The 22,152-nt window shown below is 38.1% G+C and overlaps 1 protein-coding gene across 2 annotated transcripts; it reads left to right on the top strand.

Annotated features, from left to right (window-relative positions):
* The first annotated feature begins 1,447 nt into the window (after positions 1-1,447).
* tcf25 (TCF25 ribosome quality control complex subunit) lies at positions 1,448-21,265 on the top strand. 2 transcript variants are annotated; one of them, XM_079465920.1, is made up of 19 exons: positions 1,448-1,709; positions 1,960-2,290; positions 2,583-2,669; positions 2,751-2,810; positions 4,057-4,184; positions 4,278-4,343; positions 4,718-4,800; positions 7,086-7,216; positions 7,318-7,417; positions 7,732-7,825; positions 11,072-11,164; positions 11,389-11,494; positions 13,579-13,738; positions 14,821-14,908; positions 15,024-15,182; positions 16,867-16,957; positions 17,509-17,588; positions 19,238-19,313; positions 20,647-21,265. In XM_079465920.1, the coding sequence occupies exons 2-19, from the start codon at positions 2,150-2,152 to the stop codon at positions 20,803-20,805; spliced, it is 1,902 nt and encodes a 633-aa protein (XP_079322046.1). In that variant the 5' UTR covers positions 1,448-1,709; positions 1,960-2,149; the 3' UTR covers positions 20,806-21,265. The 2 variants fall into 2 exon arrangements, with proteins under 2 accessions (XP_079322046.1, XP_079322047.1); XM_079465921.1 differs by lacking the exon at positions 1,448-1,709 and having other exon boundaries at positions 2,058-2,438.
* The last annotated feature ends 887 nt before the right edge of the window (positions 21,266-22,152 follow it).

Below are 22,152 nucleotides of genomic sequence, written 5' to 3'. Positions count from 1 at the left end.
GGACATGAATTACACATTTAAGGTGAAATGGTTGAAGGAAGGTTTTAGAGCACCAGAATCCTTATGGTACTTTATTCCCAACAATATTTTTAAGAGTGTAGGAGGCTTAACATTTTTATTGAAATGTAGCTACAATATTACAAGATTACCGTTAAAACTATCCCAATTTTATCAACAAGCTCTTTTGGCCTGGAAGATATGTCATTCCCACAACTTCTCTCCACACAAGTCCATCTTATGGAATGTATTACTAAAGGGAATAACTCCCTTTATTTGCAGAAATGGATTGATAGAGATATTATATTTTTAAAAGACCTTTTTGATTGTAATAACCAATTATTTAGCTATGAATCATTTCTTAGAGAGAAGGCATTCCCAATAACATTCAAAGAATATTACTCTGTTTTCAAATTTATACCTAATGGCATAAAAGAACTAATGAAAAATTATATAAAACAAAATGGAGCGCCAGACTTTAGTTTTAATCTTTATATAAATGGTGTGGATATAATGAGCAGCAATTGTACAAATAAGCATTTCAGAAAATGTTTTTAAATTTAAAGGAAATAACACCACGTGGGAAATTTTTCTGGAACGCTCAGTTTACTGAGATTAATTGGGATGGGGCGTGGCTTGTTCCTTTTAGATTTTGCATTACGAACAAAGTAAGAAAGAGAATTACATTTGAAAATATTGCACAATATATATCCCACAAATTTATTTATCTCAAAATTCACATCTATTGATAATTGTTGTAGTTTCTGTAAGACAGAACAAGAATCTGTAAATCATCTTTTTTATGGATGCTCAAACTGTATAACATTCTGGAGAAGTGTTGAAAATGATATGGCTTCTAAAATAACACACACAATTGTACTAGAAGGGAAACAGATTATCACTAATTTTGATTGTAAAGATAAACATTTATGTAATATTGTAAATTTATTTATTTTATTAGGTAAATTCCATATTCATAAAGCAAAATTTTCCAATTCCAAACCAAATTTTTAATTATTCCAAATTGAAATTGATTTATATATTGAGTCTCTTAAATTAGTTAAAAATAAGAAAGCTTTACTAATAACTAGAATATATTCAAATCTCTTTAATTATCATTATTATTACTGATGTTGGTAAGTCTGTTTATATTTTATCTTATTTTTTTATTTTGTTTCTTATTATTGTTATTGGTTTATTAATCTGTATTTTCATACTTGATATTTATAATTTAGTGTTTGTATATATTATGTTATATAATTCTGTATTTTTGAATTGAGATGACTGAATGTGTGGAAATTTAATCTTATATAATATTAAAAAATAAACTAATAGGCTAATGACGTAGACTCAAAGAACGAGCTCCTTCAAAGCTGCGCGACGCGTGGCCCAGACGTTGAGAGGTTTACATATTTTTTTAAATAAATGTAATACTGTTTATTTATTATTTTAGTTAATTATTTATATTTTAACCTACATTAAAAAAATGAGTATAATGAAACATTTCATCCTTAAAGGGCAATAACAGTAGAAGTATAAAGAAAAAAACATTTTAAAACAAAGTTTATTGTGACTGCTCAATTCTGAAAGAACTGTGTCTCTTTAGCATTAAGTCTGAGGAGGATCCGTTGGCGGTCCAAGGTGCTTTCGGCCTGCCTGCCTCCCCCCGGGTGTTAACGGGGATTCGTGCGCTAAACATGCGGAACTTAAACGTTGAGTTACATGCGCATCTCCAAGACATCCAAATGATCTCTTTAGGGTTGATCTAATCGTGTTGTTGCTTTCCAAGGTGGGCCATGAGTCACCTCACCCAGGGTGACCCGCTACCCTCCGCTATTACGTGCACATCTTTCACATGTTATAATTAAAGTTTAAAATCTTTGTAGTATTTAATCGTTTGTATAGTGTTTAAATGCAAAACCCCAAAGATTTATAGAATATATCATGTTTTTTATGATTCAGTCGACACTCCTATCCAGCTGGTGGCGGTAAACGCGCATGTTCAGCCGGTTTGTCATCCAACACACGAAGAAGAAAGACAGCTCCGCCCACTCAGGAACACACATTTCCGCTGTAGGTGAACGAGACTCCACACCGGAAGTGGATCAATTCTGATCATATTGATCACTGATCGGTTGATGACGGATCTGTCATGTCGAGTCGCGCTTTGCGTCGGTTGAAGGGCGAGCAGCGCGCGCAGGCCGCGTTACAGGAGCTCGAGGTGTCAGACGAAGAGCGCGTGAAATGCGACGCACACAAGCTGAAGAACAACATCAGTAACAAATTTGAGCTGGTAACTTTAAACACGACACCCTGCGGTACGAGCACTTTCTATGCTGCTGCGGTGTTTACACGGTCCCATTAAACCCAGTTAAAGGCATGGTGATCTGATCTGTGTTAAATGCTCTTGAGCCAAAGATAAGACCGCGTTTAAATCAATGGTTTGTTGACACACAACCTTGTTTTAGCATAAAGATCTTTTGATTCAATTGCATTTGAATGGAATTCCAGCATCTGTGGTTTAAAAAACAGTCCGATCGTCCCACTGCCATCATGACAGCTGTGCTGCTGTGTCTGTGTGTCAGATCGGGGATGCTGATGGATGTCCATCAGATGAGGAGCTTGCTGAGAGAGGACGTGATGGAGCCCAGTTGAAGAAAGACTGTGTGAAGGTTTGATGAACGGCATGAAAAAGCAACTCATAAAAAAACATCTGCTTGTTTGTGTTTAATGAGATCTACTTTCCTGTCCAGAATGAGAAGTCCAACAAAAAGAAAAAGAAGAAGAAAAAGGCTTCAGCTGAGAATGGAAAGGTGGGATTGAGATATGATTTGATTTTGAAACAAGCAGACAGAGATGTGGTGCTTTCTTGTTTAATACGCATACGCATCTCGGGCTCTGGAGCCTGTACATGCTTTCATAAAGGGGTCATATGGCGCGAATACGTGTTTTTCTGTGTCTTTGGTGTGTTATAAGTTGCCCATGCATGTCTTGGACATGTAAAATTGAAAATGTTATAACAAAAGATGCATTCTATCTAAAAGCGAATGCTTGAAACACCTTGTGTAACCAAACCCCCCACAAATCTATGTCAGTTCGTGGTGTGATTGGACTGAGACCGGCCAAATGTAGGAAATACAAACATGCACGGTATGTGGAGAATACAGCGTTTTTAACCTTAAATCGTGTTTACACATTTCATGACATCTAAAACAAACGATAATATTTGTTTTTGCCGTGTCATATGACCCCTTTAAAAAGGTTTGTTCTGAATTTGATAGCTATTGTTTTAGTAATTTATGTTTTTGGGCATTTTGCCTTTATTGTGATTGGAAAGTGGAGAGTTGACAGAAATGTGCTGGAAAGAGACAGGGGAGCATGACCGGCAAAGGACCCCACGAGACTGGAATCGCACTTGGGTCGCCGTGAGCGTACTAGCCCTATATGTCGGCACACTCACCACGAGGATATTGGCGAAGACTGAATTTGATATTTAGATTTAATGCACTAAGCCACAGAAAACAACTGCTTTATATGGGAGGCGTAGTTCACCCAAAAATGAACATTTTGATATAATTTAAATTTTTATTTTGGGGTGAACTATCACTTTAATGTGAAACTTTGCTCGTTGCTTTCTTTTGGGTGATTCTGGCCCTTTAAAAACATTCATGTAAAAATAATTGATTCTCAAAATAGTCCAAGTTTGTTCTCATATTGCTACAACTTTGTTCACGTAGACTTAATTCTCAACATTGAATGAAAATATTCTCACAATCTTTGTTTTTGCAAACGTAGCACTAAAAATGCTGGTAAAATGGTCAGCTTCACATTGCCCTTTATAGCACCATGTTACAAAAATCTTTTTGAATAAATGATATGCTACGGATAGCAAGTAACATGTATACAACAATTGTTGCATTCTGTTTAAATTACTGAAACTACTGCATGTGTCAACACCTTTATCATCTAGATAGCACAAAATAACAATACACATTAGAGTGTGTTCAGGTTATGTGGGTTTGTTTAAGTAAAAAGAATATGTTTGGTTTGGATTTCCAGGAGGTCGCAGCTGCAGGAGATGACATTGATGCTTTATTAGACACCCTAGAGAAGAGCAAAGGCCTGTCACATCAGAACGCGGACAGCAATGTCTCTGAACACCGACCTCTGCTTTATGTGGAACACAGGTCAGATGAATGTGTCTGATCGTGCAATTATCATTTGAGGTTCAGATATTTCACACCAAGTCATAATTGTCTTTTTTCTCTTGGGTTTTAAAGGAATCTCAATCCTGAGACGGAGCTAAAGAGGTTTTTTGGAGCACGAGCTGTGCTGGGAGACCAGAGGTTGGTGTTTAGTAGTGCTTGGAGTCCCTTTTGAAGTATTCTTTACCTAAATGACCAAGCTACCACACGTCCCAAAACAGATGGTCCACACACAGATAAAAACGAATAAACTAAGATTTTCATAATTATCTGTTTGTTTGTTTTTCGCCACAACTTTTGGAATTACTTTATAAAGCCTTTTTTGGTCATTTGAAGTATGTGAAAATACAGTCACCATACACTGCTGTGGTAAGGAAAAAGAAGGCTGAAATGAAAAGGAAGGAGACATGCAAAAGAGAATTAAATAAATAACCATTGATATTGTCTATCAAACAATGTACTGTATAAAGTTTAACCACAAATCCCTTTTTCTTTGTGTTCATTTGCATATTAAGAGTGAAACAGAGGCAGAGGCAGTTTCATCGCTGCACTTGGATGACTGTTCCTAAAGACACATGGCCACGATTCAGTCGACCAGGTTAGACTCTATTTACATGATTTTCCAAGAAAGTTTAAGGCTTTAAAATAGTGCTTCACTGTGTGTCTTGGTCATTTCCGCTGTGAGCATTTAGGTAATTTGCATCTTTAAGTAAAGATGTTATTAGGATTCACCCCGTCGCCAATCTTTTCAAAGGAGGTGTGAGATGACCATGATGATCCGCCTCACGCCATATCTCTTAAATTTGAACATATCGTTCTCTATAACACAGTGACGCTCCGCTGCAACTCTGGATTCTGCTTAAATTGCCACGCACATAGTTTAACAATAAAGCACATGTAGTTTGTCTGAACACACATTTTATCATATTATGTATCAAATTAATTTCACCCTAGACGGCAAGGTATCTTAAAACTGGGGATTAGAAATTTCTTTGTTACTCAAATCCACCACATTAATAACAGATACAGAACAGCAATAACAGATTTGCGTGATATAGAGCCTGTTCATTAAATAACGTTCAACTATATATATTTTTAAAAAGATAAATAACATTAAATTTGAAATAAATTAAAGCTGGTCCAACTTGCATCAGGTGTAGACTGTGAACTTAAAGTCTGAGTAAAGTGACATTAAAATATGTGTTCTGAGTTTGTCACACAACAGAAAAGTGCGTTATTAACCACCCAGCCAAATGTGAATTGAGAAAAAAATAGAAGTGAAGAAGTTATCAAAATCTTGGTCTCTGCTCTAAAACGCTGGGGGCGTGTCTGCTGTCGCCACTGAAACCACACCCACCAGCGGGAAAGCAGCCTTTGTCATGTCACCATTCCTCAACTGTCAAATACCGTTAGAAAACCCTGAACACACTTCTGAGTCTTTGTAACGTGTTTCAGCAATATATCTCTAACATTTCTGATGTGTTTAGAATTATTTTTATTTCAATGATTAGATGTTTAGTGTTTTCTCCTCAATAGAAGTCTATTATAAGGTAACAGCTCAGCTCAAGGCACCGATAAACTGAGAACATAATTTGTCTGATATCATGCTGATAAAATCTGAATAATTTGGTTTTCCGTTGTCGTTGTTCCGTTACGTAAAGCCTTAAGCTCTTGTTTACGGTATAGCCACTGGACTCATGTGGGAGAAAATGCTAAACGTGAGTTTATTAACTTTATCCGTGGAATAACAGCTTTTTTTTTGACACCGGCTAGTGTTTATTACAAGTATGGAAACTGATATCCCAACCTCTGTCACTATGCTTATACACAGAGACCCTTGAACACAGAAGATATTAAACCAAGACCACGAACAACATGTACCAGTTCATTTGACTCCGTTGACACGTTCAGTGAAGAGCGTATTAATTCAGTATATTTAACCAATAAACAGGCTCCGTCACTCCTCACACTTGAGTTAGCGGATAAGTTAATGAAGCATATAAAATCAGTTAGCCTACCAAGGTACACGAAGCTAGGCACTTTTTTGGTAAGGAAAGAAATAGAAGTCTGTATTAATGGGTCAGGTGTTGATGGAAGAGATGTGTTTTTAGCCGATGGCTACAGAATCTGCAGATCTTGTAGCAACCGGCAGATCATTCCATAATCGTGGAACAGATCCAGGGAAGGTACGTAAGAGTGATTTTATTGGGTTGGCCCTACAAGACGTCGTTCGTTTGCAGAGCGCAGGGATCTGGCAGGTACATAAGTCTGTATTAGCGAGTGAAGATATGGAGGTGTTGAACCAGTGGTAGTTCTCTAGTCCAAGAGCAGAGCTTTGAATTTGAAGCGAGCGACTAGAGAGAGCCAATGTAACTTCATGAGTTACTTCTTCGGTTCATTGAAGACCTTGAAGTCCTGCCGCTTCATGAACTAGGACTTTTCTAAAGACGAAATTTTCTAATGTTGTAAAGGATAAATCTACAGGAATGTGTGGGGCTGGCAACATGATCCGTGAAGTTCAGCTGATCATCAATTACCATTTCCAGGTTTTTTATATGGATAAACAACCGTTTTTTTTTACATTTAGAATAATGTTTGAATCATCAAAACAATAGAATTCCACTAATGTAATGTAATGACAACCGTGTATGTGCATAAACCTGTTCTAGGACCTTAAAATCACAAAATATTTCCTCTTTAAGATCACAAGAAACATTTTAGGTAAGTGTTGCTAAATTCTGCACACAAAATAATGTATGTACAGGTATGTGAGATTTTGAGACCTGGTTTAAAAACCCTCAAGCGTTGGTAAAGTTCTATGTAAATGTGAAATGCATGAATGACTTTTGTGGCGTTCTCTCTCATCTCTCATCGTTTTTGCAGGTATTTCAATGAGTCTAGTCGAGTCTAAAGACGGACTCCAGCATTTCACCTTTGAACATAATCGTGACTACCAGCAAGTCCAGTTTAAGTTTTTTGATGCGGTGGAGTCCATGGACCCAAATAACATTGTGGTAATTGATGGATTTTATTTTTTGTGTTCATGCATTTTCGACGTTTGACAACATTTTATGTGATGTCGCCATTTCTGTCTTCGTTCTGTGTACTCGTTCAGGTCCTCTTGCAGCTCAACCCGTATCATATTGATTCACTCCTGCAGCTCTCAGATGTTTGTCACTTGCAGGACGATCAGGAGACTGCCAGAGACCTCATCGGTGAGACAACACTGAGTATAGTACTCAAGTCAACAGTATGGTCTCGTTTTTAATCCTATATCAGTAACCAATCAAAGCTGATCATTCACTTTTAAACGTGTATCCTTTGTCCTAGCAAAAAACATTCTAATAAAGGATATGTAACTTAAAAACGTTCTATTCAGAAGCAGTCACATTGCTTGTTACTACAAATGAAATGTAACATTTTAAATTGTAATGCAAAATAGTGTCCTCCCTTGGGGGTTTAATTGCGTTTTATTTTCCTGTGACCGAAAAGTTATACTAATATTTTTCTTGTTTGGTTGTTTCTGCAGAAAAGGCTTTATATTGTTTTGAGTGTGCATTCCACCCTGTGTTCAGCCTGACATCTGGCATTTGTCGACTGGATTATCGCAGACCGGAAAACAGGTGACACCACATCACAGTCATCCCCGTGCACAGTAAAAGATAGTGGGACTGTTTTTAAACCTAGTAAGCTGTCTCCTTCCTATGTAGGTTGAGGCAGCATTCAATTCAGGTCACATAAGATAAATTCTTTGATAATAAATGTGCATAACCATGTAAAGCAGACACTGCCACCCATTTACGTCAATCGCTATGTATTTATTTGTAAACATTTTCATCACAATGTCTTTTCCATAACATGTAATTAGTATGTTTATTGACAACGCCCTTTGACAGTCATTATGCCCAACACAAATAGGTTGAGGCTCTGATAGAAACTGGTTCTCGTTGTTGTTAGCAGTAACTTAGACCTATCAGAAGATTTTACCGGAGTCAAAAGTAGATATTGACTAAAACCAGGGTAGAGCTGGAAACCTGGGAGGAGCCGGTGGTGATGAAAACCAGAGCACAGCGAAGTCCAGAGCGACCATCTTGGCTGAGTCCCAGGTAGCACTGGGAACTCAGGAGTGGCCATCTTTGTTGTGGAAAGAAGTTCTGGTGTAGACTCGTGGGCTAAAGTGGCTTTTGCCATCTCTGGAGGAACAGGAGAACAGTGCGCAGCCCAAACGCACAAAACAGCAGAACCCTCCACAGGCAGCACCGACAATAGCTGCAACCCTACAACTTCTGGACTAGTCACTTCCAGGACCACCGGACTTGGGATCACTGGCGTGGTGGTCATGTTCCATCACATCCCAAAGATGCTCTATTGGATTGAGATATGGTGATTTTAGAGGACAGTGAACTCATCGTCGTGTTCAAGAAACCAGTTTGAGATGATTCAAGCTTTGTGACACGGTGCATTATCAGCTGTGTCAGCTGTGGCCTAATGGTTAGAGCGTTGGGCTTGTGATCAGAAGGTTGCTGCTTCTAATCTCAGTGCCAGCAGGTTGTGACTGAAGGGCCCTTGAGCAAGACACCTTACCCCTGATTGCTCTGCAGTAATGTGCCACTGTATAAAAAAAAACTACTTGTAAGTCGCTTTGGATAAAAGCATCTGCCAAATGAATAAATGTAAATGTAAATTATCCTGCTGGAAGAAGCCATCAGAAGATGGGTATGCAGCCGCTTTAAAGAGATATACACGGTCAATTCTCAGGTATGCCGTGGCGTTTAAACGAAGCTCAGTTGGTACTAAGGGACCCAAAGCGTGCCAAGAAATATCCCTCACACCATTACACCACCAGCCTGAACCTTTGATACAAAGCAGGATGGAGCCTTTTTGATATTTTGAGATACATAGACCAGCCCGACTGGTACCTACTACATAGGTGCAAACACCTCACCTTTTCTGTAAAAACTCACCTTTTTTAGATAAGAAAAGATCGAGAAATGTTGCTGCACGCAGGAGATAATATTTTTAGAGACTTATTTTATTTGGTCTCCTCCAGACTCGGCCTATCATTGCCAAAAAAATAGCCTATCATTGAAAATGTTCAATCCTTTAATTTTTCAGCATTAAAACAGTTATATTTAAAACATGAATCCCCATAAATGATGCAGTTATTATTGCTGTGTAAATCAATTCATGCCACATCTGAGCTGCTTTAATCAGGATGTGTAAATCCAAAGATGGAAGCGGATTTTATTTGATTGATTATGAAGCCAAACTGTATCTTTTTGCTCTGATTTAATTGATTGATTTAAGTTAAAGAATGTAAGAGAACACAGATAGGACATGTTTTGTTGCTTTGTCATTTTTTTTTCCTGGTTTTGTATCTTCTTTCAAATGAGAGAGCCCACCCATCAATGTAACTATTTAAAGGAGTCATATGACACGGCTAAAACAAATATTATCGTTTGTTTTAGATGTCATGAAATGTGTGTACACGATTTAAGGTTAAAAACGCTGTATTTTCCACATACCGTGCATGTTTGTATCTCCTCCGTGCTATGATTGGTCAGTTAACCAGTGTGTAGTGATTGGTGGAATACTGCAACGTGTGACGGAAATGAAATGCCTCTTACCCAGCAGTCCTTTAATTCCTGCTCTAATTGTGTTTATTTGTGCTATTGCTTGTAATTTGTTCTTATTTTATTATTGACTGTTTATTTAAATACCATCATCTGAACCAGAATGAACCAAAAACGCTTTAGAGTTGAGCTCTGTATGTATAGTCACTTCTGTCAACGGTGAAAAGAGAGAGGGCAGTTTTAGAGCTATAACATAATAAAAAAATATAAAAAACACCTTCAAGTAACTACAAACAAGCACGTAAAGCCAAATATTTTATATAAATATATTCATATATATATATAATATTAATATAAATAATGAGTGCAGTGCAATGTTCTCACCTTTTTACCCTTTATCTGTTTGCATCCCTGCAACTACAATGCCACGTTCAAAGTCACTTAAAGGCACAATGTGGAGATGTTAGCATCATCTTGTGGTGATGTTGCAAACTGCAATCAACGGCTCACTCCACTCTCCCTTTTGAAGCACTGCGGTGGCTGAACAGAACTAAGATGTCGTCATGTTTTTGCTTCTTAGCTTTTTTTACGAAACGCGGTCTGTCGAGCAGTTTGTCCGTTTAGGGCTACTGTAGAAACAACATGAATTCCATGTAAGGGGACCCGAGGTGTATGTAGATAGAAATTATGTGAGGTCCTCATACACCTCTGAACACATAGTTATGTACTTTATATTATATTGCATTCTTGTCAATAGATCCTCCAAAAAATGACACACTGGACCTTTAAATCCCCATTCTGATGCTCGGTTTGATATTTAAGTTGTCTTCACCACGTCTAGATGCTTGAATGCATTCAGTTTATTAAATGCAACCAGTTGAAGATGATTCCTCACTTTAAAGTCTTCGAATTGGGACACAGCTTAAGAGACCACAAAAGACCATGGAACATGACACGGGAAATCAAATCCAAACTAAAAGTCCAGTGACAACCTATAGTAAAATACAAAAGTAAAACACAGTATTAGTAGAATAACATATTTGATATACCGTTCATTATGAATTGCTTGTTTTTATGACATTTTTCTTGTTTCCTCTGCGGTCTTCTTTTAATAACTCATTAATGTCATTTGGAGGCAGGTCACAAGGTTTTAGAACACACACAGCATTGTTATCATAGCCCTGACAAATAAGTACCTACACTGTTGGTTTTGAACATGGAGGTACAATCCTTGAATAACCTTCCAAAAGCATGCATCAAGAATGAAAGCGTATTTTTTCTTGTCTGTGTCTGCAGGGCATTTTATTTGGCTCTTTTTAAGCATGTGATGTTTCTGGAGAAGAGAGGTTGTCCTCGCACAGCCCTGGAGTACTGCAAACTGATCTTGAGGTACAACACTTCCACATCCAATGCATTAATGCCAAAGATCCATCATGCTTCATAGATGCAATGACTATAACCTTAAACATAACTTAAAGTAGATAATAGAAAATAAGTGGAATATTAGGGATACACAAGTAACCAAAATATATCTAATTATTAGCACAGTATGAATTTCTAATCATCACACATTGTTTGTTAGTTTATTTATGGTTTTTCAAATGTATTTGCAGTCTGGATCCAGATAATGACCCCCTCTGTATGCTGCTACTCTTTGACTTTCTGTGTTTGCGCTGTCGCCAGTACACCACTGTCATCCGACTCTATGAGGAATGGGAGGTAAAGACACATCCTTACTCAACCCATTGCATTTGTCATTGAAGGGTTTTTTTGTTCATTGTTTGGTGCTTATGTATGTAGGATGAACAAATGTTGTCAGTGTTATAAGTTAATTATTCAAGCATTAAATCATAATCATTTATTGAGTGAGTACATAAACAATCAGCATTCAAAACTGTCTTTTATCTTACCCCGAGCTTTTAATGATGATTTAGAGATGTCAAGAAACACGGTTGATTTTAAAACATTTACATTTTATCTGATCCAGTAATATATCTGCGTTTGTTCTGACCAAATAACTATTTTCTGACCTGTGCCTTGTAGGACATACTTCACCTGATTTAAAATCCTAAATATTTGATAGGATTGGGTCCGCCGAGAGGTGTAAAATTCGATCTGTGAATGCCTCGCATCACTCGATAATCTGGACTGAACATCTGACCTTAACAAAGTCGTTGACACAATCTTTTCAAAGTTTCTCGGGAAGTGAAATTCCGGGTAAAATTTGGCCTAGAATCCTTTAGTATGAGACCGGCTTCTTCTAGTCTATCCTTAAGACACATGTAAAGGTGTAAAAAAATGGATAGGACATAAAACATTTGTAAAAAATCCAATTTTATTTCTCTAAAATTTACATATATAATGTAAAAATAAGTATTTTATTAACTTCACTTAATATTTTTGGTGAATTCTAATAGAAAAATTTGAGTTATTCAGATTTACTTTTTTTTTTTACTTACATTTACTCAATTTAAATAATATATTTAATTGATTTCACAGCTTTAAAATGTACAAAATTTTTGTGAGTGTAAATTGTTTAAGTTTAAATTTTTTTGTGTGGCATGGGTTAGAAATAAATTCTGCTGTTGTAGAGCAAGTTTGAAGACTTCAGTGTAGGGCTGCATTAAGAGCATAAGGAGCATATGGCCGATCTGCGCAGTTGGCAACGCATCGTTTTTTGTTTATAGTTCTGCGTTAGGGTTAGGGTTGTCTGCGTCGACAGGCAATGAGCTGTCATTGTTAACAGTATCCACGGGCGTGTTGCTTGTGTAACCAAGACAAGACCTGAAGAAGAATGAGCTTGTTGTGTATGTTGACAGAGAAGCATTAGCGGTGATAGCGGCAAGACAACTTTTGTTGCTGCTCGAGTTGTTAAATAGAGAAGAACAAATAATTTGCTTAGGGGCCGTTTACACCAGACCATTTTTAAGTGAAAGCGCAAAACAATGTATGCGATATGGCTGTCTGTTTACACGGAAACAGCGTTTTAGGGGACTGATAACGCAACTTTTTAAAACGGATTTCAAAGTGCAAGTTTTTGAAAACCACGGCGTTCTCATTTTTGTGTAAACCCCGAAGTACTCAAGAATGAGAAAACGACATCGTGCGCATGTGTATTAGGTGTGGGGGTGTGGTATGCGCGAGTACATCCAAACACAACGAAGGAGAAATAAAGGCATCAATGGCGGATTACATAGGTTTTTTTTGCGCAATAGTTTGTTAACGCTTCTCCAGCAAAGTGTAGATTTACTACCCCAGCGCTAGAACCACCAGCGGAGACCTACAACTAAATCTTAACCCTCATTCACGGCGGCGAGGGGTTTTTAAACTGCGCTTTTGGATCAGACCGTAACGCTATTGCTGTTTTCTACCTGAAGGACTGGTTCGAGCTTATCAATCACAGTGCTTGCGGTCCGCATCAAATTGCTGCATAGTTACGTTACATTTTTGGAGAGGTGTTCGTCAGCCCACGACATAGGCCTGACGCAGAAGTAAGAATCGCGGCGAGTTTGCAGGCATTCTAGTTACTTCCGTAGTTCTTAATGACATCACATACATCATAAACGATGAAAGATTACTCGTCAGAGAGTATCATATAGTATGCCATTGTGTCTTGTGCACAACACATGAAGCGTTATCGTTGAAAATTTCTACCCTCTATCTACTTTTGGTAGTCGCCATATAAAACAAATTCCTCTCAAGATCCTAATAAATGGATTAAATTGATAAATAATGTGTGGCTTGTCAAAGCTTCATGTCTTGTTCATCCAGACATACCTGTAAATATTTTTGTGTTTATTCAGGTCCATCGAAATCTGTCCCAGCTGCCAAACTTTGCCTTTTCCGTGGCTCTTTCCCACTATCACCTCAGCCAACAGGAAGACATTTCACCTGAGGAGAGCCAGCAGCTGAGACAGAAAGCTGATGTACTTCTGCAAAATGCTTTTATTATGTTTCCCGGAGGTGAGTTTGGGTTTATTTGTTTCCGGCAGTATTTGTGGCATCAGGCACTGAGAAAATATACGCACTGATAATTCACATCCCAACTGACAGACAAAAGTGTCAGTGTCTGTCTGGAACACGTGTTGCTGGAAAAGGTTTATAGAACATTAGCCGTGCTGTTTCTCATTAGCTTGTCAGTGACAGCGGTCTTTAAAAGGTTCAGATGTACAGTATTTTGACCCAAGGCCCTTTCACACTAACAAGCTTATTCACACCTGGCGCTTTTTAAGAATGAAATTTGACATTGTGACATTATTTTTATAGGAAAGTCATCATTAGCTATGTTTTCGTCCACCAATATTTATGCACCTTTTGGGAGATCGCATAAAATAGGTGGATGGAAATGTCAAGATGCACCTCAATTCTACAAATGTGTGTACGATAACGTCACAGAAATGCTCAAAACCTGTGATGGAAAACACATTCACTGACGTGAAGTTCATGTGACACGACTGGAATAACCAGCGGTTTGATCTGGTCGCACAGCATCTGGAATGTTGATTGACATGGTTATTTAAAAAGGGTTTTTCTGTAATCCTTTTAATTCAATTCGGAGAATGTTGGATTTTAAACCGTAGCTAGGCTCTATTAATGTTCCTATCAGTGGTACAACTGAAATGCTAAATAACTAAAGCCACATTCACACAGTAAGTTCTGCACATCATGAATATTAATCCGTCAACCTGTATAATGTAATGTTTAGAATCCCAAATTATAGCATTGCGTCTGGTGAGGCATCACTGAAGTCACAAGAATAGGATGACCGAACAGACAAAAACTGTTTGATTGGCTGAGTTTTGTGATGGATTGTCGCGCTCATTATTTCCATCAGTATGGACAGACAAATAGCTTATCACATGTTGTGTGGTGTTTGGTTTGGATGTGGTGTAAATCTGGCTTTATTGTTTTTCAGTTGTGAATGTGGCCTAAGTAACCTTTTATTGCCTTTTGTCTATCAAGTCATCATCACACCTCAATACACAGATGAGCATGTTTGAAGAATAATGTCGACGTATGTAAATTCTGAGTTTTCCATTTCACAGCCCTGATGCCCCTTTTGGACTTGTGCACGGTTCAGCCTGACGCTGCCGTGTCCTCTCACGCGTTCTTTGGGCCTAAAAGCCAAATAGGGTAATTTTCAGTTTTCACCCCCTCACACACACTTACTGGGTTTGAAAGGTTCTATGTCACAGATTTCCTTCTGTTTTGAGAATGCAGTTGTCTTTTCATTCACTGCTCCGCTCAGGCAGCTGCCCGCTTTGGCAGAGTTAGTGTTTCTGTACGTGGGCCGTTGTCACAGTATGTGGAAAGATGCCGGACTGATGCTTTGGTTGGAGGAGAACGTTGGGAAAGTGTTGAAGAGAGTGGACACACATGACCCTTATGTGGAGGAATGCCAAAACAAGTAAGAAACGCATTATTTTACTATTTGTGTTGCGTCTTTGTTTATGCACAATTGTACCTTCCTGATATTATACTCGGGCTTGTACTGTGAACTAGAGGTCTTCACGGGTCCACTTAGATCCGAAACCCGAGGTCCAGCACGAGACCCGATTTTCATTAATAACGTTTACATTTAGGACTAGTCGGTTTTAAAAAAATATACGATGGGTCGGGTCGGACTCGGGTCTAACGTTATCGGGTCTGTCTCGGGTTTCAGGGCTTTAAAAAATAAATAAAAAATTGGCATGTCGGGTTCGGGTAAAAGTGATTCGGGTAATTTCAGGTCGGGTAAGATCTTTGGACCCGAGAAGACCTCGACTGTGAGCTTGTGACATCTCTATAGAATGAAAGGTCACACTAACCTTTGAAGACACCTGCAAATGGAATTATTATTTTTTATCTGAAAAACGCTGAATGATCTTTAATAAATGTTAACTTTTTTTTCAAAACATGGACTTGACTAATACCACAATCATTCGAATTGAATAAAATTAATTCAAATGAAAAACCACTGTCTTAAAGGTGCAGTTTGTAACAATTTTGCTGAAAAATATCCTAAAACCACTAGGCCAGTGTTAAATATTTTGTTCAGATGAGAACTTACAATATCTCATATGTCCAACTACTTGTAAATGATGATAAAATCGTCATTTTAAACAGTGACATGGTGCTGTGCAGTCGCCTTTACTGCCGTAGAAACCGCATGTCGTGGACAAATGCAGAGGTAGTGTCTAACAAGCCACTAGCTTGTTTCAAACAGTCACAATTATACAACATTTATAAACTTTATTACTTTTCCTCATCCGCTCACATGATGTCTCGTTCCCGTCTGATTGATGGCCAACAGCGGTGGAGTTGAAGACAACAGGTCCCATCATTCCACGCTCCTTCACTGCGCCATCAGGCTACGCCATTGTTGATGTTGTTTTGATCGTGCGCCCTCTAGCGGCGGTTTTTACAAACTGTGACCTTTGCTTGAAAGGGTTTGATGCATTTATCAATTCTGACATGTTTTTACATAGAAACTGTTGCAATCTTAGAAACAGTCACTTTTGTGGTTACTAGAAATATATCCCATGAAAATGTTGATACAGCGCTTACTAGCACGTATTACACACTTTGAGAACTACAGTCGAGTTTCGTAATGTATGTATATGTATGTTTGTATAAATAGCATCTTTGCCATTGAAAAGCAAAATTGTCAAAAGTGCTGAAAAAATCTATTTGTTTTCAAATTTTCTGTCATGTCACCTACCACCAGGGGGCACTATACGGACCACTAGTGTGCTATATGGCCACGTAACCCACAAGTTTATATCTATAGATGTGCAAAATCCTCTAGATGCATTGATTTAATGTCTTTAGAGACATTTCTCGCAATCAGCAATTCATAAGCCTGTTATGTGTCGGTAAACTGTGAACACAGCTTTGGTTACTGGTGGACTGGTTCACCCCCCTGAAAAAACAATTTCAAGTAGAATTGATGATTTCTGCGATATGGTTGCAGATTTGATCAGGTAGTCAACGAACTTACTTTGGAAGGCTTGTGAGTGTGTTGTTTAAGACCAGACTGCACTCTGACTACATTCTGCCAGAGTATGAAATTTGTAAATGTTGATTTTCATCTGTTGGTCTTTTATTAATAGAAGGAAGCTGAGATACCAGAGTGCTCCCAGAAACATCCATAGACATGTGATGATGTCTGAAATCAAGGAAGCGACAGCTACTCTTCCTCTAGTGAGACATGCGCCTCGTTCACACCGCATTCATTCACACCTGATACTAAATTAGGCAAACCAGACTTAAAGTGTCACGAAACCCCCTTTGCTTCAGCTGTGTTTTTCAAAAGGATGTATTCCGTTAGTAAAGGTTTCTGACATGCTTTATGGGAAACGGGGCGCAAGCGCTTGGCCTCGCGTCACACCACAACCGTTTTTGAACCGAAACGTATAAATTGCTCACGGTTCCGGTTCTTTTAAAAAAACAGATCTCTGTTCCCAACCCTGTATATAGTACTGTGAACAAATAACCCTACGAGTCTTAGTATGTAGAATAGAGTGACAGACTTTAAGCTGCATGTCAACAATGAATGTTCACTTATGATGGACCAAGCATGACTTCAGAAACACTTTATATACATGAAAACATTCATGTATGTGCAATTGAACTTTTTCATGTTTATTTGATCATAATTCTACAGCATGCAATGAAAATATTTTGACAATTATGTTCTCCGACCTTTGTATCATGTTATTAGTGCTACAGTATTTTTTTTGTCCCTCCTACAGGAAGTGACCACACAGCCAGGAATGGGTTTTGACCCCCTCCCTCCGCTGGACTCTATTGTATCTTACACCAGGCCAGAAAGGTATTATTTACATGCAAATGTTTTCCTTAAGTCTGTGCGTTAAATGTTTATTTGTGTAGTATATGACCTTTGCGCTGTTATTGTGATGCCCTACCGAGGGAGCTACAAGAACACCACAGGACACCAAACCTTTACACTTTTATAGTGATTCCAAAAAGGTTAAATATTCAACCAATTCTAAGACACAAGCTTAGCATGTCCACATGTCATACTGTAGGCTTCCCAGGGGGATTCAGTAACATGCCAAATAATTGCCATGAACTAAAATGATACCTGAGGTATTTATTAACATGCTCTATGCTTATCATTTACAGTTTTTTCAACTGCTATCAAGCATTGTTCAATACTGAAGCCACATATTCAAAAGTCTTCACACAGTCTGTATTACCAACAGTGCCGGCCCGAGCCTCTTGGGGGCCCTAAGCAGAATTTGATTTGGGGGCCCCCTCCCACCACTCGGAGTCACCTGTGCTTGAAGATTATTGACACAAATGTCACGCTATAATGTTACATTATAAATGAATACAGTGAGGTTATTACAGTCAACTGTGAAAAAAATCTGACGGAAAATCCTGAAATTCCAGGGTTGCTATGATAATTACCGTAAAAGATAACAAGATAAAATGTCAACACAACAACACCACGTTCATTGTAAATAACTGTGAGGGTTCTAGTCCTCTCTCTCTCTTCTCTGGCAATGCATCTGGAAAAATACAGTGTGAATATCTAATCCAACGCTGGCAGTCTTCAGGAGAAATGTCTTCACACTCACATTCATGTACAGTAAAGTCATCTGGTCATAAAACTTTCAGGAAAAAATCTTTTTCTACTTATGTACTCTTAATAAAATATACAATATATACGTAAAAATGTTTTACTGCAGAAATGTGTCATCATTCTGTTTGAATGTGTTTTTAAGCATTTTGAAAGCAGTGTGTTAGCATTTGAAAGATGTGTTGAACATATATAGTGTTCTACAGGTTGTAGAGTATGAATGAATTTGTGAATTTTGAAGAATGTGGTCACTGAACGCAATGAAACATGATTCACAGTTTGGACTGCACAGAATTCTGTTTTGCTGAACGTGTGAAGAGTTTTGAAGATGTGGCTTCAGTATTGAACAATGCTTGTAAGCAGGTGAAAAAAAAACTGTAAATAATGTGTAAGTGTCCTGTATAGCCAGGCTCAAGTCAAAGAGAGTTGTCATCTGTTTTTAAACCTGTCTTAAAGGGACAGTACATCCAAAAATATACATTTGATTTAATTTATTCACCATTTTATTCAGATGACATTGTTTCTTCCAAATTATTGGTAGGGCAATTTAATGTACCCTGAATATTGTCAGATTGATGCCCTTTCACTGATGGACAACAGGTGGACGGTGAGCTTTCTGACGCGTATCATGTACTCGCACAAAATTGTCATGAGCTGTGGGAATAATTTTGTGTTGACTGTATCTGCCACCCCGGGACCCCTGCGATTTATGAGACCTTCAGCTTAAAGTCAAGTTCAATAGTAACCAGACATGTCCTGCCTAATATTTACGATATGATTCTGTCAGCCTTTCTAACTAGTGAATTACACGTTTTGGGGGTTTTGATTCTGATATTTTTGAACATTTTTAACATTAAGGTTTGTCTGTTTATTAGGCAGAATACTGGAGCCTCAAATGAAAGCACTTTATCTCTGTTCTTCCGTTCGCTGCTGCCTAACTTCAACATGCAGGTGAGATGTCACACATGTCCAAGCACAGTTACAATCCATTTGAAATGATCTGCCAAGAAAAGTTTTGAACGTAGACAGTTTTATCTTTTATTATCCACCAGGATCTATCTGTAGTTAGTTGTGATGTCATTGCTGTTTTTGCCGGATATTTAGACTCAGTGGGCCTCATTCATCAAACACGAGTAGATTGAATATTTGTGTAAAGATTTCAGATTCATAAAATGTAGGGGTGTGGCGGTACGTGTATTCATACCGAACAGTCACAGGCAGAGTTCCAAATACAATCATCATTCCTATATGCGGAGGAGTTTAGACTTTGGAGTGAGCAGGGCATGTGCGTCGCATTAGTTTGAAGGCACTTGGCAAATGAAGCGACATCATTTCCTCATTATCTTCAGCTGGCATGTTCCCGTGAAATGGAAGCATTGTGTCCGTCAGCAGATGTCGCTGTTTTAATGGCATGACTTAAGCATAAAACCTAACTGTTTGCAAATAAACTAGATAGATGGATAAAACAATTTAAATATAGTATTCTTCCTTTAGCAACAGAATCTAATACACATTTCTCCAATAATCCAAATAATGTAAAAGTCTAGAACTATTACTATATGCACAACAGAAATGACTAAATCAGCATCACTTGCTAATACAAATGTTTATATATGGTACACAATCATTTGAAGGAAAACAACAGACAAAACACAGAGCTGACAGTCTGCATTGCCATGCATCATAAAAACGATGATCTTCCACAGCTAAAACTACAAAGAGTTCTTGTGCTTGAGTGTCATCGTCATTCTTATTTAGACTGTAGTGCATCGTCCAACCTCGTAAGTCAACTGGAACGGATCAAGAGTTGGTTTCTTGGTGTCCATTTTATCTAGAAAGCTCAGTGCCAGAAAATACAATTGACTGTAGATGTAGAAAACTAAATCGCGTTCAATTACACGAGACATCAGATCCCTCGGATTTCTCCATGAGATTCAAAAACAGGCAAGACAATCTGAATAAGCAAGCCCCTGTCCCTCAGTCTAACATAAAAACACAGCACAATAATCTCTTGTTCTCGACTACAAAACAGTAAGGGACTTTGTAGACCGTGGTGTGTTGAATTCCCTTAGAAATAGTATCAAGAGTAGCACAACATGGCTCGTTCTCCCACCAAAAAACCTTAGGATGTAGTTTCTCTTTGTTCAACCCAAGTTAGGAAACAAAGACTGTACCACCCAAGCCTTTGTGTATCAGCTCTTCATTCGGCTCTCTTTGGGTCCACCATGTCCATAACTATTAGGAGAATTATTCAATCGAAATATCTACATTTGCTTTTTTCCAGGGGACCGAAGATGGACAGGAAGTGGCTCGTGCTGGGCAAGAATTGAACCAGGAAGTGAATCGACTGATGGTGGCCATGCGGGACATGCTGGCTAACATCCAGTTTCGTGAACCGCAGTGGGAGGACAATCCTGACAGAGACGATGAGGAATGGGACTGATGGATCAGTGGGAATGCAATAAATTGACTGGGAAAAAAATGAATGAGTAAACGATTCACATTGTAGATGAAAAGAAGAATTGTCTGTTTATGAGATGGTCTTCCTGTGCTAAAAAGTAAATGACCTCTGTTTTCCTTAACACGTTATACTCATGGCAGAAGTCATATTCCACCTTAAAATCCTTAAAGCAGGTTTTAAAACAAATATGTTGACGCTTTAAAAATATTGCCTGTGCATTTTTATACAATGTGCAGTTTTAGGCAGGAAGCTAGATATCTGCAGACCCAATAGAAACTCTCTTATGATTGGTAGTATGGCAAAATGAAATCCTACATATTTTCTAATGTTAAACTTGATGTGCAAACGTTGATCACTGATTCAAAATATAGTATGAACATGTTTTAAAAATAAATGCAGACTTGATTTCATCTTGTGAAGGAATAAAAAATCTTCGAATCTCTTTGGTTGTTGCAACTCTCGTGATGAAACGTGCAAATGACAATACAGGTGAGAACAAATGAATTTACCACGAGATAACTCGACAGCATTTTAATATAAATTTGTGTTGCACTGGAGTCAAATGAAGTCACTTGCATCTGGGATGGCTTTCATTTTGTGAATACAGTATCATACACATCACAAATCTCATGTCTAACTAGTCAATTATTAAAATTCTTTAACATAAAAAAAAAGAAATCGTAGTATTTCAGTTCACCATATTAGACTTTACCTACACTTCCGCCTGATATATCAGCATGTGTCAGTCACGCAGCTCGTGTTTTCTGTGTTTGTGTTTATTACTCTCCTGTCAATTTGGTCTGTGGCTTGTTCATCGTACGCCGCTTACTACATCCAAGACCAAATGAAACCTACAAGATCACCTAATCCTGCCAATTATGATCTGGTTAATACGGTTCTTCAAACGCACCTGTTGTGCATTATTAGTATATCTGGATTAAATTGTCTAGGATCATTGCACGCCCGAAAGCTGCTATTGGCTGGTTACGTCAAAAGACATTTATGTCGGTTATATTTTTCGTGTCAGTGTGATGGTGTTTATATAATGACACGTCTGTATAGAGTGAAAACATGCAAAAAAGCCAAAACGTCAGTGCATTGACCTTGACAATATAAAGAAAAATCCCAGAGATTAAGTAAACCTAAAGATTGGAGATTGAGAAACTATTTTATTGTTTACCGACCTAACATCTCTTATTGCTGGTAAAAGATGACACATGATGTTTAATTAACAAAGTTCGGGAGGAGCCGTAGCATATAATCAGCCGGCTGGTCTACAATCAGCAGTCACCGCACATTCACAATCTGCCATAGCGAGCTTGCTCATAA

This window comes from Barbatula barbatula (assembly GCF_947034865.1).
Source record: "Barbatula barbatula genome assembly, chromosome: 10".
NCBI lineage: Eukaryota > Metazoa > Chordata > Actinopteri > Cypriniformes > Nemacheilidae > Barbatula > Barbatula barbatula.
This window is presented reverse-complemented; position numbering and strand designations above follow the sequence as displayed.

What these genes read in the sequence shown, in the direction of transcription:
- tcf25 (XM_079465920.1), top strand. Translation starts at nt 2,150, where the DNA reads ATGTCGAGTCGCGCTTTGCGTCGGTTGAAGGGCGAGCAGCGCGCGCAG. An exon ending in GACTCTATGAGGAATGGGAG is followed by an intron (nt 11,495 to 13,578) that starts GTAAAGACACAT and finishes GTGTTTATTCAG; the next exon opens with GTCCATCGAAATCTGTCCCA. An exon ending in TTTTATTATGTTTCCCGGAG is followed by an intron (nt 13,739 to 14,820) that starts GTGAGTTTGGGT and finishes TCCATTTCACAG; the next exon opens with CCCTGATGCCCCTTTTGGAC.